Source organism: Gymnoscopelus microlampas (assembly GCF_963454915.1).
Source record: "Gymnoscopelus microlampas genome assembly, chromosome: 2".
NCBI lineage: Eukaryota > Metazoa > Chordata > Actinopteri > Myctophiformes > Myctophidae > Gymnoscopelus > Gymnoscopelus microlampas.
In genome coordinates this window covers 24705225-24724347 of record NC_139939.1, presented here as the reverse complement: position 1 = coordinate 24724347, position 19123 = coordinate 24705225, and the positions used below count along the sequence as shown (strand labels likewise).

The following is a 19123-nucleotide window of genomic DNA, read 5'->3' as shown; positions in this document are numbered from 1 at the left end:
GCTCACCAAAGAAGTTGGAGAGCCCAACTGAACCTCCGTGGAGCTTCCAAGATCAGACTGAAGGAGTGGGTGTTCACTTTCAGCAATATCAGTTGTGGGTTTAATGAGAGTTCTAGGTTTAGGAACTGGAACTTTGTCATGGGCACCATTAGTCACAGATGAAGGTTGGCTCTCTTGGAGGGGGATCTCTGTTCCAGAAATACTGTAATCTAGCATAATGTGATCTGTTAGATCTTCTCCAGCCTCCTCTGGAACAACCTCATCAACTGGGTGTTCCCCTATGTGAAAGAAAGCATATCCATCTTCTTCAAAACTTCTTCTAGTCATGTCAATGGCACCTCCTCTGGTCATTTCAAATAGTTTTCCCTCCTGAAACTGAAATGGGCTGGGGGTCCCCTCTTCGGTTGGAGTTCTACCAGGTGTTGTGTCAGGTGTCCGTTTGTCATCTACAAGACCCAGAATCCTCTGTTCCTCTGCCTCAACTCGTGCATTGAAAGCTACATCATCATCATCATCATCCTCACCCTCTTGGTTCGCACTCCAAGGCACTAACTCTCCAACAGCAACATCTTTCTCCAAGGAATGTATCTGTAACATTGCATCCCCACTATCAGCAGCTACTCTGTCTGCGTCAAGTTCATCAGTGCATGCTTCTGGTTTGGATGCCTCCTCAGTCTCTATTGATTTTGATAGAAGAAAGTGAGGCTCACTGATACAACTTGAGCCATCAGGCTCACTATGCTCATCTGCTGTTAAAGCTTCCACAGTCTCCTTATCTTCAGAAATTTCCATTTCTATTTTTTCTTTCTTAGACTCTTCACATTCTATATCAATCCTCTCCACCTCTCTGAGACTGAATTGTGCAATGAATTGTGAAATAATTTCACCTGATTGACTGAAACAGCCTATTTCTGTACTTGAGCTAATATTTGTCCCCTCAACATGTTCATGAATAATTTCTGTCACATATTTTTCCGAGACTTCCTCTACAACATTGTGGGATGAAGGTTGTTTAACTAGGCTACCATCTATCACTAAACCATCATCTTTTGTATCTCCAATGTCTGACATTGTAGAGACCTCAGAGGATTTACCGTTGTTGGTTATTTTGGCATCCTGTTCCATTTCATCAAACATTTTGATCTTAGCAGCCATTATAAACATATCCTCTTCTGGGGTAAATTGTCTTTTGGCAGCATTGTCCTCTTCTTCATCCTCATCTGTTTTATCTTTGCTGAGAGTACTGGGTGATATGCCTGTTGAAAGTCCAGCTGAATCAGACATTTTGAGGACACTACTCACTTCGCCATCAATACAACTTGTTGATGAGAGAAAAGCTAAGTGTTCCTTACTCCCACTTTCCCCTTGGAGTGTGTGCTGAATATTGCCCTGCTCATCGTCATCTGTGTAAATATCTTTGTCATAAGCAAAACAAGACTTAAGCTGGGAGGCATAATCCTCAAACACAGCTGTCTTTCCTGACAAATGGAACTGTTTATCCTTTTCTTGAGTAGGACTTCCTTCTAAAGAGTCTGGACTGGGGGATTCTCTAGTGGAGCTTGGCTCAATAGAGTCAGGGCTCGTCTTTGTGGATCTGTCCTCTGTGATAGGACTTGTCTCCAGCGAGTCTCTTTGAGAAGACCGTCTCCCTGGCCCATCAGAAATCACATTGTGGAGGTTCTGTAGGTCCACAGGTCTTTGTGGTGTGGTATTACTGGATGCTAAGTGCTCAAATTCTGGTGTTTTCTGGGCAGGTTCAAAGACAGCAACACTGCTGACATTTTGGTCAAAGGTTGCTGCTGAATCATCAGATGGTGACACTGCAGAGGGCAAACCTTTACAATCAACCTCCCCTGACTGACCTTCTGGAGCCTCAACTCCATGGAATACATCTTTCTGAGAACCAGTCTCCACATCTGCAATGATGCTATCTTTGATATGTATCTCTTTCTTTTCTGTTGAGAATGTCACAGATTCTTTCTTGCTGTTCCTTGTCAGGACAACTTGTTCACAACTCTCATGAACAACATCCTCTAATGGATGGCTTTGGGACTCCATAGGCCTCTCATGTAGATATTGATTCAAGTCAGTACTGAGTAGTGACATCATGCCTGACATTTCCTTCTCCATTGTAGGTTGTTGGTGCAAAATCTTTCTTTCAATCCGGACCTCTTGAAACGGCTTCTCCTCCATGGAAGAAGGGGTTGATTCTTTGGCTTGTACCTCCTTAGAATTGTCCTTTTTATGAAGAACAACTTCCTCCCATTTCTCCTGGACAACATCCTTCTCTGGAGGCCTTCTGATCAGAGGCCTCTCCTCCAAGTACTGGTCCAAGTCACTGCTTAGCATTGATAGCATGCCTGAACTGTCCTTCACTGCTGTAGATGATTGATATGAGACTTTTCTCTCTATCCGGGCCTCTGCAAATGGCAACTCCACAGACGGTGTCATTTCTTTGGCCTCTCCAACTTCACTTGTTGCTATGTCATTGCCTGTAGTCTCATTTTCACTCATTATCACATTATCTGTCTTGTGTATTGTATTTTCTACTGTGGACACTACATGTTCATCAGTGGAGATGTTGAGAATCCCTTTCTTGCTGTCCTTTGTCAGAATGACTTGTTCAAATTTCTCATGGACAACATCCTTCTCCGGAAGCCTTCTGACCACAGGCCTCTCCTCTAAGTACTGGTCTATGTCACTGCTCAGCATTGACAGTATGCCCGAACTGTCCTTCACTGTTGTGGATGATTGATATGAGCCTTTTCTCTCTTCCCAGACCTCTTCAAATGGCAACTCAACAGAGGTTGGGGTCATTTCTTTGGCCTCTCCAACTTCACTCTTTGCTATGGCATTGCCTGTAATCTCATTTTCTCTCATTATCACATTATCTGTCTTGTGTATTGTATTTTCTGCTGTGGACACTACATGTTCATCAGTGGAGATGTTGAGAATCTCTTTCCTGCTGTCCTTTGTCAGAATGACTTGTTCAAATTTCTCCTGGACAACATCCTTCTCTGGAAGCCTTCTGACCACAGGCCTCTCCTCTAAGTACTGGCCTAAGTCACTGCTCAGCATTGACAGTATGCCCGAACTGTCCTTCACTGTTGTGTATGATTGATATGAGCCTTTTCTCTCTACCCAGACCTCTTCAAATGGCAACTCAACAGAGGTTGGGGTCATTTCTTTGGCCTCTCCAACTTCACTCTTTGCTATGGCATTGCCTGTAGTCTCATTTTCTCTCATTATCACATTATCTGTCTTGTGTATTGTATCATCTACTGTGGACAATTTATGTTCATCAGTGGAGATGGGGAGAATTTCTTTCTTGCTGTCCTTTGTAAGAATGACTTGTTCAACATTTTCCTGGACAACATCCTCCTGTGTTTGCCTAATAGCAACTGGCCTACCATCTAGGTACTTGTCCAAATCACTATTTAGGAGTGACAACATGCCTGACATATCTTTTACTGACGGTGTTACCAGGTATTTTATTTTTTTCTCTATGTGTACTTCTTGGAGCTGAGGCTCTAAGTTAATTTCAGTGTTTTTCATCACTTTGGCCTGTATGATTTTAGTGTCAGTTTGAGAAGGAATTAATTCTTGTGCATTGTCAATTGTTGAAGATCCTAATGTCACCTCAATAACACTCATTTCCTCTGAATCTGAGGGATAAACATCTACTCCCACAGTGGAGGTTAACTCAGGGCTCATTTGAGGGGTCAGTGCCATCCCTTCATGTTTATCACTCTCTCCTGAGCTGTAATGTCTAATGTCTATGCTGGCATCTGAAAACACAGCCATACCTTCATGCTTGAGACTCTCAGGGCTTTGGTCCTTGTCTGACATCTGATTTTCAGTCGGAGAGACAAAATCCTTACTATCATTTTTCATACATGGGCTGAGGATAGAGGCTGGACTCACATCAGAGTCAGAGTCTAACTGATAGTTCTCATCCCCTGGTTTTGAAGTCTGTTTGAACAACTGATACTCTGGACTTTCTTCAAGCTCAGCCTTTATGTCAGCACTGAAGTCTTCAGAGGGTCTGCGATCAGGGCTGATTTGCATGTCTTCAGATAGCCTCCTATAAGTGTGACTGCATGGTTCTTCTAACTGCATTGTGTTGAGGGCCTTCCCTGACAACTCTTTCTCCACTTTATCTATACTTTGTATTTTTTCTTCTGAATGACCAATAGTATTTAATTCCTCAGAGCTCAAGTCTTTCGTTTGCTCCTCTAGCCTTATGTTGTCAAGTGTTTTAACATCCCTCTGTGGGAAGGAAATTGTGGGAGTTTGAGTTTGTAATGGTGGAAATTCTGTGTTGTCCATCTCAGGACTTTGTATTTTTACGCACAGAGCTGATTCTGGTTTCACAAGTGAGCCAGACAAAACAGCCGTGGCTTTATGTTCAAAAAGACCTGATTTATTTTTTGAAGGGTCCTGCCCTGTCTGGAATGCTTTCATTAGTTCTCTGACAGACATTGTCTCCTCCAATCTCTCTGTCTGAGACCGGGGGGATTTAGGAGACTTAGGAATTTCAGGAAGTTCTGGCATATCTGACTCCATCTTCCTTGTGGCACTGAAAGATTTAGTTTGAATGACTGATGACTGAGGAAAAAACTGGCTTTGCTCCTCCTCTTCAACCTTTTTCTGTATAGCTCTGACCCTATCCTTTATAGATCCAATAGATGTCTCAACTACACGAGGAGATTCTGGTGGCTCCAGGACTGGGGGAGGTGCAAGGCTAGTCTCCCCCAGAATAACATCCCCATCCAGGGACTCCTCAGAGCTCATCCTCTCCAACTCCCCCTCAGACATGCTGCATCCAGAGCGTTCCCTATCTCTAAGTTTTTTCCTAATTGGTTTCTTGATATCTGGTGGACGTCTTTTGCCATCACGCTTCAGAACAACCTGCTCAAATCTCTCCTGGATATTGTCCTCTTGAGAATCACTTTTCATTACAGGTCTTTGTTCTAAGTAATGGTCCATGTCCATACTGAGATGTGTGACCATGCCTGACGTGTCTCTGACCTCAGATGTAGGAAATGAACTGCTCCTCCTCCCGGTATAAATCTCTTCTAATACAGGTTCCATAATCATAGAGGGAGTCTCCGTTTTTGTTACAACATCCTCCGTTTCAGAGAGTAATACCCCGTCCTCTCTGCTAACAGTACCTCCTTCCCGCAGAATTTCTCCAATTTTATGCAGCTCCTCTTTAAACTGTACTACTATCTCAAAAGGCTCCCCTGATACAGTGTCTGCAATCATTCTCACTCCAGCTTCATCGGCTGAGGTGGAGAATTCTATTGACTCTGTTGTCAAAATGGCAGTCACTTTGATGAGGTCATGCTTCATGTCTGACACGTCAGAGAGGAGGTCTGGGCTTGCCAGTGTCGCAGGGTCAAGAGGTTGATTGGTGGAGAATGTCTCTGTTGATTCGGTTTCATCATCTTCCATTTAAAAAACAAGTTCACAACCAAAGAGGGTAAAGAACATAAGGGAGAAATGAAGTAGGGGAAGAGAAGACATCGGAAAACTGTGGTCAAGTCAGGGCAGTGACATTAAAATTCATCTTCAGTTCAGAGAGTAAGAAGACTGACAGGATACAGGATAAAGGAGCCTTGAGAAGGAAAGTATTTGGACAAATCCAAAGAGATTGGGAAGGGACAGGAGCAGCGATGGCAGAAGCGAAGCAAACAGAGGAGGAAGAGGAGGAACAAAATGATAGAATATGAAGAAGAAATAACTTGGGTGTTCATGTTTGACATGTCCATAATAGAACACAGGAAAGTAGACTACAAAAAGAATCCAAGGGAACAACAGAGAGATCTGAATATGGATCCAATGGACAGAGGCATAACAAACAAAATATCTCAAGATTGTTGTTGACATGAAGAGTCATGTCTACTTACAAATTAAAACGTCAAAGCAGAGAAATCATAGTAAAACTATTAAAAAGCTAGTTCAAATATTAGTAGGGTTTAACTTAGAGGAAAAACTATGAATAAATATCCACTTACTAAATGACTGAATGTATTATATGGGTATACTGCTCAAGTACAAAGTAATTCAATGGATTATAGTGACATGACACTTGGGGAAAGATCTGAACCTTTAGAGATTGATTAATCACAACCTTATTATCATTAGAATTTGATTTGTTATGACAAAGCATTCCAATTTTTAATATCAAAATGAACATCTTTTACACAGTTGTAGCAACTTAATATAAAAGATGGACACATTTGTGCCTCGATGTCACCACTATGTCACCACAATATTGCATATGGTATCAGGTGTAAAATTATGATTACATAGTGCTCCTGATATGTCTTTGTGACCTCAATGACCTATTCACAGGAGACAAAATGGCTGATGTGTGAATATGGTCTGTAGCTGTTTGAGGCTCATACAAAGATGACATCAGTCAGGGACATCTGAAGACAATAACTATGTAATGAAATACATAGTTCATACTAAAACATATACATGTATGTATGCAAATAACTGAACTGAGTTCAGTGGAAGTCAAATGTGCTTTTCTACTCAAAGTATATGTTAATGGGGATAAGAATGATTGAAATCATATAGAAAGAATTATGAAAATATAATCAAAACCAACAAATGTCAAATGCAAACAACATGATATTGTTTGTAAGTATGGGTCAAGTTATTTCCATGCAGAGCAAAGGTAGTTTGTTGGCATGCTGTTGGCATGCTATTGGCATGCTATTTGAACAAATGGAAAGGTCAATGGAATATTTATATTCTTATCCTTTGTTGAGTCCAACAATGTTCACAGAAAGATCATTGAAAATCACTTTAAAATTGATGAAACCCCCCCCCCCACCCCACCAAAGTATTCCTTTGATCTTTACATTTAAAGTTAATACAAAGGTGCAGAGTTTTGTAGATAAATTAAAGAGCAACATGGATGGGACTTAAAGAGAGGGGAATGCAATGCATATCAGCCTTAGCATAGCGGCCAGAGACCAATAGGTAACTGTACACACTGTTAGTAGTAGCGAAGGTTATTATTTAGAACTCTATGCCAAACATTGGCACATATTACGGGACTGAAATAATCATTATGTTGTTGCAGGATACTATTATTAATTGTGGTTCCCTGCAGTTTTGCAAAACTCAAAATGAAATCACCCCTTCATACAGTACGTAGAAATGTTGCATGACCCTATGAGCAATACTAACCATTGAAAATGTCAAACATTTATGGTCTATTTTTATACCTGAAAATATGACAACTTAGAGACAAAAGGTTTTTGTAGGACACACAACTAAAATACATTTTGTTATTACGAGATAGAAAACATCATTTTTGTTATTATTAATAGAAAACATCAAAGTTCAACTTACATTTTTTGTCACTCTTCTCACTCTGTAAGAAAGGATGCCGCAAAAAAATGTTAGATACGACTGTTATAATTATTATTATTATTATTAATATTATTATTTTCATGGGACGACAGTATCATGTAAACTACTTACCTCATCATCTACATCTTGGTCTGAATCAGACTCCTGAGGAAGTGAATACAACAGAGAAATAACAAACATTACTGATTAACAAACACGTACTTGTGGAACTTACAAGTATACACAGTGAATGAAACTGAAATTGACCTTAGAGTATGTTGGAAGGGTGATATTGAGGTTGCAGATTGCATTGTGGTTAAGACTACGGTAAGTCCGTGGATCCTTGGTGAATGACAGGCGACCACATGGCTCCTGGGCTGTGTCCCGAATCTGTCAGTAAAGTCAGGTCCACAGCCCATTAATTACATGAATGCTGAATTGTGTGTCTCAAACAGAGAAATTCCAGAAATGTACATGCATAACCTTACTTTGATGAACAGGGCAAGACGGTTTTCTTTGAAGGCGAAGAAGCTGAACACATGGTGCTGTCCACTTTTGGTAAGAGGCACCAGGTTTCCGAAGCAGTCTGCGTATATAGGCTTTCCCTCTAGCACCTGACACAGAATATAACAACTGTTTTAACAATCTAAAATAAAATAGGAAATAAAACAATCATACATAATAATGTTTTGTCATTTCACTCTCTGCAGTATGAGAACTTATGCTGGCCATTTTCTTGCAGTGACTATGAGGTTTTTACATTTCAATGATATGTTAAATCACTAGCACTGTAGTGAAATATGTTTCTGTTTTTGCGCACAGGTCCTCTATCATGATATTCAAGTTGGCATTCTAATGATAATAACTGGCTAGTAAGCTAACTAACAAAAAACGTCCTCACAGTTTCGAGTTGCACCTCTAGGGCCAGTTCCACCACCTCACACTAAGTTCAAACTTAGCCTAGTTATAGCTTAACCCATTCAATCCGGGGACGCATCTCTGTCATTTTAGATTTCTTTGGCTATTCAAAAATCAAAAATAGCAGATATACAAGCTCATAGCTAGTCTGCTATTTTTGAAAAATCGTGAAAATGTGTGCAAATCTTTGAATATATATATAATTCATATCTTTGCTTCTGGGGGTCCCTGGAACAAAAATATTTTACAAATGTTAAAAATTAATAAATATATCTTTAAAGATTTGCACAAAATGTCACAATTTTTCTAAAAATAGCTGATCTACAAGCTCATAGCACGGCACTCGGTGCCGCGCTATGAGCTTGTAGATCTACTATTTTTGAATAGCAAAATAAATCTAAAAATGACACAGATACTTCCCTGGTCTAAATGTTTTTTTAAAGCCATTTAAGCTATAACTAGGCTAAGTTTGAACTTAGTGTGAGGTGGTGCAACTGGCCCCTGGTCTCTTTTCTAAATACTACTGAAGCCTTACTTTTGAGGTCATCGTCCTATTTGTGCATCCTGTTTCACACATTACTTTTTCGCTTCTTCTTAATACATTTCTCTGCTCTCCTATTACCCTTCTCATTGGATGTTGCTCCCCTCTGCATAGTTCCTGATTCGCTTTACCTCCACTATTCTGACACACTCCTCTCCCCTCCATCAGGCCCTATTCCTCCTCACCTCTACATCTCGGCTTCGGGCCACTTCAGTAAAGTTCTCTTGCTGTTCCAGTGTCTTGTCCATTTTGTCATCGGTCATGCAGAAGCAGCGCAGGCGGGCCTCGATGGGGTCCAGTGTCTTGGCAAATATAACAAACTTGGCCATGTAGGGTACACATATAAGCTCCCTGTACAGCTGAGTGGAGAAATTGACTGACTCCTGGATCTGCCGGCAATCTATCAGCCAGAACCTATGGGTTAGAATGAACAAGAATGGAACTTTCAAACAATCACTGATTGCAATCTATCGATCACACACTTTTGTGTGGCAGATATAAGCCAAATGGCAAAACATTGGCAATAAACAGTCATGGACAAACCCTCAGGGAACCTAATAAGCATAGTAACATACACCCAGTGGTAGAGCACCAGTACTTAAGTACATTTATTTGAGTGTCTGTACTTTACTTGAGTATTTTTTTGATATTTATGACTTTCACTGCAGTATTTGTTTTTAAACATACTTTTGACATTATGAATTAGCCAGCCACTTAAGCTCTATTTCAATAAAAGTGTTTTTTTTAAGCATGCACTTCTGAACACTTAGGTATTTTTAAAAGCACGTACTCCAGTACTTTAACTCAAGTACAAATTCGACAGAGCAACTTTCACTTGTAGTTGAGTAATATTTGACTATCTATTCTCTAACTCAAGTACTGGTTTCGAGTAGTTTGTCCACCACTGCATAGTTACACCATCTGAGGAGACTTTACCTTGCTGATACATTTGTGGTGAAGGACACACATTGGTTAACAAAGGTGAGGGGTGTGGAGCCAGTAATGTCCTCCCATTGGGCTGGAGTGGTTCCACCTGAAACACAGAGGCTGCTATTATCGCCAGACTGAGTACTGATTCACTAAATGTATTGAAAGTACAAAACAGGAATATTCAGATGGGGACACAAAATAAAATCAATAAAATAAATATATATATATATATATATATATATATATATACATACATAAATAAATAAATAAAAATAAAATGCCTGTCAACAAAAAACAACACATTTTAATTGCTTTTTACATAGTTTAATAGGTTGTGGCTCCTGGACCCGGAAGCGGTAACCAGTTTCTACATGCTCCAAATCTGGGAGTTTTATGCCACGCAATTCCATTGGCTAAACACTCCTTACACTGACCATAATCACACCAAACCCATATCCAAATGTAACCCTCTCTAACTTAATGCCTGAATACAAGCTGCAATTAAATAGGATCCACTCAGTTCTTTATGTTCATGCAATGCATCATGGGTATGATAATGTCAGTTCAGGAGCCATAAATTCAGGAGAATAAATGTTTATGCTCTGTCACCATAAACAAGACTGGGAGGTGACAAAGGCTTGTGATGTACAAAAGATGTTGTATTATAGTATGTACAGTATGCACTGTAGTTATAACAACATAGAAATACATGTTGTTATAACTACATACTGTAACTCGAATTGCACTCTGCTTACCAGTAATACTGCACAGCAATCTCAAGGTGGTGTTCTCCCCACTAAACTCATTGGGTGCGCTATCATTGGGGCTCTTGGGAACCGGGATTGTCATTGTGATTGGCTTGTGGAACTTCCTCCTTCTTGGTTCTAGCGTGACGATTGGGCTGAATGTGGCCTTGTTACCCAGAATCTTCCTCACTAGCTCAATATTGATTGGCTGTGCCTATGAGGAAGAACAAGAAACAGTCTCATATTGTTACCACTACTTTATTATGTACTTTGGTGCAGTGGTTCTAAAAGGGCGGTCCAAGGTCCCCCAACGGTTCTTTCCATGGGGTCCCAAGCAAATTTAGATAATATAGCATTAAAATCAGTTTAAACACTTTAACGTCTTAAACACTTTAACCCTCTATACATTGGCTATTTTCCCCCAAAAATATGTATATTTATATATATAAATGTTTATTTATTTAATATTTTTGAAACATTTTAAAATCACAGATCTTGTATGGCGTCCCTGGCACAAACTATTTTCAGATGGGGGTCTGCGGCCAAGTAGTAATAATTTGGGGGTCCTTGTGGTCCACTGGTTCAGTGTTCCTGAACTGGCCTTTGAATAGTTTTGAGCAATGAGGACACCTATCTTCACAATCGTTATTCTACCTGTAGTCCAACTCTGATCTTCTTGGTGAGGGCTCCCTCAGGGAAGACAGCCTGGACCTGGGGCACCAGGGTGCTGCTCAGCACCCCACCTTCCGGGCCAATCAAATGGCTATCCTGCTTGATCCTTGATACTACTGCAAAGTACTGTGGGAAGTCCCGGGTGATGATGCGACATATTCTCTTCTTCTCCAACTCCTCTGGGGAATCCAGCTCTGAAAGGGAAGAACAGAGGTATAAGATAAACCTTAGTGGTCCCTGGAAGGACCACTCCAGTGACCCCTGGAGGGATTTCATCCTCACTGCAACAGCAGTGAGATCTGGCCCTAGATCTTAGCATTGGGTCTCTGGATGAATGAACATACTGTATCGAGGGCTTGGAGCAAAAAGGGTGTAAGTGACATTTTCAGAATTGTACAGGACAGCTTTACATTGATTGTAATTATTTATTAAGGTACATATTCACCCTCATCCATGCCGTTGAGTATCTGGTTCAGCTCCTCCTCAGTGTAGTCACAGTGGTGCTCCCTCCAGCTCTCCCCGGTCTCACTCCTCAGGATCACCAGCTCTCTCTCTGTCCCCCGCAGAGCAGCGAAGTGGGGGATCTCTACAATCACAGGCCTGAAAAGAAATATCGGGGTTTATGTCACATAATATGATATGAAACCATTTAATGTCAGCAGTATGGCAACAACAGGGGCTGACTTACTGTAATGTGATACAGGGTGGGAAAGAATAGCAATTTCATTCTATTCAAAGAGAACAATGACAAAATAACACCAAAAAAAAGAGTGTGCAATGCGTGCAGTGAAACAAGGGAATAACTATTGAGAAATTAAACAAAACATAAAAAGGAAAAAATCCATTCATTATCCATTCCATAAGACAGCAGAACACAACCAGAAAGGTATCTGTGAACTGATAAGGTGCTGGGATAGACAAAGGCAAGCGAGAGTAACTCAACATAAAAAAAAGCCACAGGTTGAGTGGATTTGCTTTCAATGAACCCTTGAATTGGATAGGGCAGAGTGGTGTGGAAGGGTATATGACTAGGTAGGGCTGGGCAATTCATCGAAAATATATCAAAACCGATATTTAGAAAATGTCTAATTACAAAAGAAAACCTGAAAAAACGATATTTAGAACCAATAACCGACTTAATCTTGCTCATGTAGTTTCATCGATTAATCAAGAAAAAAATAATAGATTTTCTTATCGAAATTGATTAACCACTTAACCGTGTATCATACTTCATTGTACAATGATGGTGTACAAAAATAGTGAAAATAGCTGATCTACAAGCTCACATCGTGTCACGATGCAACACGTTGTGAGCTTGAAGAGCTGCTATTTTCATTATTTATTCATTTTAATAAACGTTTATTAGTCGTAATCGGGGAAGTCATATCGCCCAGCCCTATGACTAGGGTGCTAGAGGGGTGATGTTGCATCCATAATCCATTGCCATACCCGAGGAACTTGGTCCCTGGAGGACCCAGCTGCAGGATGCGACTGACTAGACTCTCACCCTCGTTCAGAGGGGGCGGAGCTGTGGGAAGGTGGAGCTTACTGATCCGTACGCAGCACAAAGAGGGGAGCGGAGAAGAGAGCATGAACACACACACGCACGCACACACACACACGCGCACATGCACGCACACACACACGCTTGCACACGCACACACGCGCGCACACACACACACACACACACACACACACACGCACGCAGGCACGCAGGCACGCACGCACGCACCCGCACGCACGCACACGCACGCACACGCACGCACACGCACGCACACGCACGCACCCACACACACGCACTCAAACACACTTGATCATCATATTCACCTCATCATTCTACACACAGGCAACAGGGACAGTGAGTCATGCACGCAGTGGTGGTATTTAACAAAGTACTGTACAATTACTCATGTACAACATTTTTTAATGTACATGTACATTTTCTGCTACTACTACATTTTGGAGGCAAATGACGGGGGGGATATATAAAGTAGTTAAAATAAGCCCTCCTTTATCAGCTGTTACACCCGGTTTCCTGCGTTGACAACCACCCCAATTGAATAATTATATTGTATTAACATACTTTTATTAATAAAAAAAAACATACATACAGTAGTGCCACTTTAACTACTGTAACTACTACACTATAATTTATAATGCAAAAAAGTTATATTATTTATTCTGAAAGGGGACAATTTTGCATAATTTACTTTTGGTAAAGTATGTTGCTTATATCATGTATAATAATAATATTATATTTTGATTCTAATACTTGTGTACTTCAACTTGTGTCACTGTGGTATTTCTACTTTCAGTTAAGTTATAGCACTGACGAAGGTCCTAGGACTGAAACGTTTGCTTTTTTAAATCACTATGAGCACCGAGCACACTATGAGCATTATATAAAATAAAGAAAGTATATTTTCTTAAGTCTGTCTAAGGAGTTTTCCTTCATTTTTATGCAGTGAGCGAGTCTTTTTCTGCCAGTTTTACTTTCAGTTAAGTAAAATATCTGAATACTTTCTCCACCACTGCACGTAGACACAGAATACACCGCATACACAATCACATGCTTACCCCAGGAACTGGGCACCCGTAGGGCCCACTTCTATGATGCGTCCTGCCAGCCCTTCTCCTTCCACCATAGGGGGCATGGAAGCCAGACGGTGTCTCTTCACCAGCCTGCATGTCACCCGCGTGGGTGCGGAACACTTCCTAGGTGGCACAATGATGCGCAGGCCGTTGTGACGGCAACCACGCATGGCTCCGCCCCTGGCATCAACCATGAAGCTGACCAGGAAACTGTGCAAAAAGTTTGAACGTGGTGTCAAAAACATTAATAAAAAGCAAACAAATATTACTACAGTAAAGGACATGTTACAGATGTACAGTAAAATCCTTCACTCCGACAGTGTACAAATGTAACCAAATGGACCCTTACGGGTGTAAGGGTCCATTTAGTTCGATTTGTACACTCTCAGAGTTCCATTGGGTTATATTTGTACCCTCTCAGAGTTACAAATGGATAGATTAACAGTGGGGATTTTACTGTGTACTCATAACATGTAGCATGTAGCTGACACAGAGGGACTTCATGCAGGCCAAGCAACTGAAACGGAGAAAGCGCTGCTCTGTGACATCGATCTGTGGCGATAGAACAACCACGACGTATCACCAGTGATGAAAGAAAACTGTTCGGTTAGGGTTAGACAGGTGACTGAGGAGAGCTTTAAACATGCTCTCCCAGGTGGATCTTTCGCATCAAAGAGGACATTACAGTAGATCCAACTACTGGATGATGTCAGACAAGTGAGCATTACATCTACTGATTGACATCTACAACAAACAAATTGACCCAAATGGACCCTTACAATTTCCTTTGGATCAATGTTTACATTCTTAGAGTTAAATGAACACTGAGGATGTTACTGTGTAGACATGACACATGCAAATGAAGTTAAGGCTAGCATAAAGACAGTTCAGTCAGGAACACATACGTCAAAGTAGATTTAACCATTTATTACAACAAATGGAATACAGTTAAGCTTGGCGTTAAAGGCTCCACTCTTGGAGATATTCCCTGAATTTTGTCCAAGCAGCATGCTAAGCAAAATCAGGGAATGTTAAGCAAAACCCCAGATAGGGATACAATATCGAACAATAAGCAATACATTGACATAATCGTTTGAATTAGCAGATATAAATCACAAGTATTTGAGCATATGCCAGACTGTAATCAAAAGGTAGAGGCTGGGGTGGAGGAAGCAGGCAGCAAGACAAGCAGAGACCTATAGTGAATACAAAGCCGTATTTAAAGGAACGTTTTGGTAAGGTGTGGGCTGTGATTGGAGTATGAATGTGTGATGTAATGACCAGCAGAGCTGTGAATGGGGAATAGGAGGCTGATGTTCACATCAGCTGACTGACAGCTGATTACAGCTTAAGCGTGCAAGACTTCCGTGTCCTGCATGAACTAATGCTATGCTTCATTCTTATCAACAAGTAAATCATGCACAGCATTCAGGTCAACTGTGTCAGAATGTGCCAAATAAATGAAACCAGAAAGATGTGGCTTGCCGGGTAGAGGGGAAGAGGACAGAGAGAAAGAGAGAGAGAGAGAGAGAGAGAGAGAGAGAGAGAGAGAGAGACAGAGAGAGAGAGAGAGAGAGAGAGAGAGAGAGAGACACACAGAGACACAGAGACAGAGAGACAGAGAGACAGAGAGAGAGACAGAGAGACAGAGAGACAGAGAGAGAGGCAGAGACAGGGAAAGACAGAGTGAGAATGAGAGAGAAGCCAATATGATGAACATCACCTGCTGTTGTCATGGTCTAGGCACGGTGAGGAGCTAGAAGCAAAACACAACAAACACGATCACAAACACAGCGACAAAGAGCGAGAGGAAAGAGAAAGAACAGGAAAGAGAGAGAATAAGATAACACAAGAGGGAAGGACTGAAATACAGTGAAGGAAAACCTGACCAGAGATAGAATACGGAGCACGGGAAGAGGATGGAACAAAAAGGTTAATTAGAAGTTTGGGGGAAAAATTGACAAAACAAAGATGGAGAATCGTACGCCCCTCATAACTGAAAGGTGTGCAGCATGATCACAAATTACATAAACCTTAAAAGATATGCATGGTAAATCTAGGAAATAACGATGGTGCCTGTGTTTCAGTCTGTTTATGTGTGCATGTATATATGTGTATGTTTGTGTGTGTTTGTGTGTGTTGGTGAGTGAGTGAGTGAGTGAGTGAGTGAGTGAGTGAGTGAGTGAGTGAGTGAGTGAGTGAGTGAGTGAGGAGTGAGTGAGGAGTGAGTGAGTGAGTGAGTGAGTGAGTGAGTGAGTGAGGAGTGAGTGAGTGAGTGAGTGAGGAGTGAGTGAGTGAGTGAGTGAGTGAGTGAGTGAGTGAGTGAGTGAGCGAGTGAGTATATACTAACCCAGAGTGCAGCAGGCTGGTAGACAGCAACACATTATCAAGGTGCTCCGCCCCCCAGCTTAGACGATATGAGTCCTCCTTCATAGATAAAGCTGACACCTACAGAGTGTCAAAGATAGTGATGTAAACATTATTCCATAACAGCGCTGAATGGTAAACCCATAGAGTTAAAAATAAGGGTAAACCTCAGTAACTTAGTCAGACATATGTAGACACTGTATCTCCTGGTTTATACTTAGTCACGTGTGGGTGTCGTGCATTGAAAATTGCTGATCTACAAGCTCAAAACGCATCGCACCTGTAGATCTCCAATTTTCGGGGGCGCGACATGACGCACAACCAAGTATAAATCAGGCATAAGTATGATGATTCGTTCTCACCTGGTGGCTGGTAATCATGTCTTCTATCAGCATCCCCTCTCTCTGGTGGAAGCTTTGATTAAGAGGAGTCTGGTTGGGCCTATTGGGACATTGAAATGAGGTGGTCAGTTCTGGGTGTTTGTGGGTAATGTATGCAGCCTTTGTACGCATGCATGTTTGTATGTATTGGGTGCTAAGTTAATGGGTTAATGACATGTGAAAGCAATGTATCTTCTTCACGCAGACACAAATCATGATTGCCAGCTGGATGGGAAAGTAAATCCTTTTGGAATGTGTGTGTGAGTGAGTGTGTGCGTCTGACCTGTCCAGGTTATGGCTCATGTAGCTGAAGCCATCCAGGTAATGTCCAGGTAGCGAGTCATCTCCCAGCTCTCTGAGGTCCTCCGCTCTCAGATATTCCCCTCCATCTCCGGTCATAGTATCTTCACCTGGAGGCAGGACAGGAGAAATGATCAGACAGACACACGGTCGGTCAGTCAGTCAGTGAATCAGAGACCCACCATCATGAATCTCAAGAGGTCCGCCACACTTCTCTCTACTACCCGTGCAGTTAGTTTACACCATTACATGAATGCACAGTAAAATCCTTAAATGAACACTGAGGATTTTACTGTGTTATACCACTGGTATTTCTGCCTATTAAAACAAAGGGTCAGGTCAGATCAAATTGGCCTGAAATAGATACTTAACCACTTAAACCCTTCATTTTCTAGGGTTCCCTAGGGTTCTATACTAGGTCCACTAGTATTTTAATAGCCGATCTACATGCTCACAACGCATCAAAAGCCGTTGTGAGCTTGTATATCTGCTATTTTTGCCAAATGTTTGCAATGGTATAGGGTTCATGTGGTTAAGACACAGGTATAAGACAAGTACAATACATAAAAGTACACAACAGCAAAACCCAACCATACTGATTTAGAGGGGTTTTTCAAGGCATGAGGGTGTGAGTGAGGTAAGGTACACTGTAGACAATGTTTCTCTAAATGTATCATTTTTTTCCTAGGATTAAAACCATTGTAGCATGCTTCAACCGTTTTTTATTATGCACAAGAACACAGCGGCTGACTATTGCCTCAAGTACACACTGGCAGGCAGGGAAGGACAGAGTGGTTGCCTGTCAATTGTCCAGTACCTTCCACCTCCAGAAACACCTCAGCGAATAGCTCTTCATCATCCATGAGCCTCAGTGCTACAGAACACACAGTTTTAAGAACCACAGCTAGAAAACGAAACACATCAGCCACCACAATCCATGTCTTAAAATCCACAGGGGAAAGGGTGCTACTCTGGGTTTACGTTGCGACTAGGTTTTGTATCGTGGCAGCGCTTGAAAGTGTTGCCCCATCGACAGTCCGTTGGTGCCAGAGAGTGGCTTATAATAGTTGCTTGTTCACAAGTAAAAAATGAAGTGGAGCATGAACATTACTAGGTGAAAATCCGACATTTTGTAGAGCGATATGTCGCACAGTACTATTTATTCACCAAGGCATACAGTAAATGAGGCTTCACTCACCCTCTTCATCAGACACATCCAGCATCTCAGTCATCGTCTCTGGAACATTCAGCTTATGTTTCTCTGTAACCGTCTGCTGGGACACCCATGCACAACCATGGACATACAACATAAGAACATGACAAACCACACAACATGACAAACAAGGTCAACAACTGTACAAAACGTGGGATACTGAGGGGTGCTTCGAAACGTTTTGTGGAAATATGGGGCAAAGTAAATCGGTCCAGAATCTACAGTAGATTCTAACAGGATCACAGATGAAACATATACCGTTGTTGTGGTGATGACCTCCTCGGTCACAACCTTCAGTGTGTCTACCACAGAGATGTAGCCCAGACGTCTAGCGATGGACAGAGCAGTGTTTCCATTCTGACACACAGAGATAGGTAGACAAAGACAGAGGGAGACTGCTTAAAAAACGGCTAACAATACGTTTTCTTGATTTGTGAGAAAGGGTTGATTGTTTGTCTCACCACAGTAGTAACATTGGGTTTGGCTCCGTGTTGTAGTAACACATTGATTACGTGTGTGTTTCCTTGTTGTGCTGCCTGGTGAAGGGGTGTGTATCCGTTCTGTAGAATAAGAGAAGAAGTTATTAGACTATGAGACAAAAATCCTATAGCGCTTCCATTCTTGCAGTGTAACTTGATAAGTTTGACAGCCATTTTAAAACCTACAGTACCTTGGTTTTTGCGTTGACATTGGCACCCTGCTGCAACAGGAAGTTCACCATCTTGGCATTTCCATAATGACAGGCCACTATCAGAGAGGTATATCCCAGCTGAAATGAAAAGAGAATAAATAGGTGTAAGAGAGGGAAACATTAACATAAAATTACAAAATGCAATGATCTTTTTATGACTCTCCATGACCCTAACCGTTTCATGACTTATGGTGATTCTTAAAGAAATTAGTTGCATCTGTTGTTGATCCTATTGATAATTCTTATGTTCTGTCAGCCAGTATTTGAATGTGGGTCATGGAATTGTAAACCCGCGTTGCATTGCTTTTACAATTGGCAGACAAATGCAAAAAACAGCAGACAACCACCATCTAATTAATACAACACTACACACACATAAAAGCTGTGACATAAAACAAA

The 19123-nt window shown here is 41.4% G+C and overlaps 1 protein-coding gene across 1 annotated transcript in view; it reads right to left on the bottom strand.

Annotated features, from left to right (window-relative positions):
* ank2a (ankyrin 2a, neuronal) overlaps positions 1–19123 on the bottom strand; it is a gene marked incomplete at its 5' end in the record, with an annotated part of 138413 nt that overhangs the window by 69893 nt on the left and 49397 nt on the right. The window contains 18 exons of the mRNA XM_084044841.1: positions 7375–7396; positions 7507–7539; positions 7642–7764; positions 7863–7988; positions 9019–9247; positions 9770–9866; positions 10519–10723; positions 11164–11375; positions 11627–11781; positions 13759–13983; positions 15497–15529; positions 16124–16221; positions 16503–16581; positions 16804–16930; positions 18019–18091; positions 18292–18390; positions 18495–18593; positions 18704–18802. Of these exons, the coding sequence (XP_083900967.1) occupies positions 7375–7396; positions 7507–7539; positions 7642–7764; positions 7863–7988; positions 9019–9247; positions 9770–9866; positions 10519–10723; positions 11164–11375; positions 11627–11781; positions 13759–13983; positions 15497–15529; positions 16124–16221; positions 16503–16581; positions 16804–16930; positions 18019–18091; positions 18292–18390; positions 18495–18593; positions 18704–18802 (2134 nt within the window). The remainder of the gene's footprint in view (positions 1–7374; positions 7397–7506; positions 7540–7641; positions 7765–7862; positions 7989–9018; positions 9248–9769; positions 9867–10518; positions 10724–11163; positions 11376–11626; positions 11782–13758; positions 13984–15496; positions 15530–16123; positions 16222–16502; positions 16582–16803; positions 16931–18018; positions 18092–18291; positions 18391–18494; positions 18594–18703; positions 18803–19123) is intronic.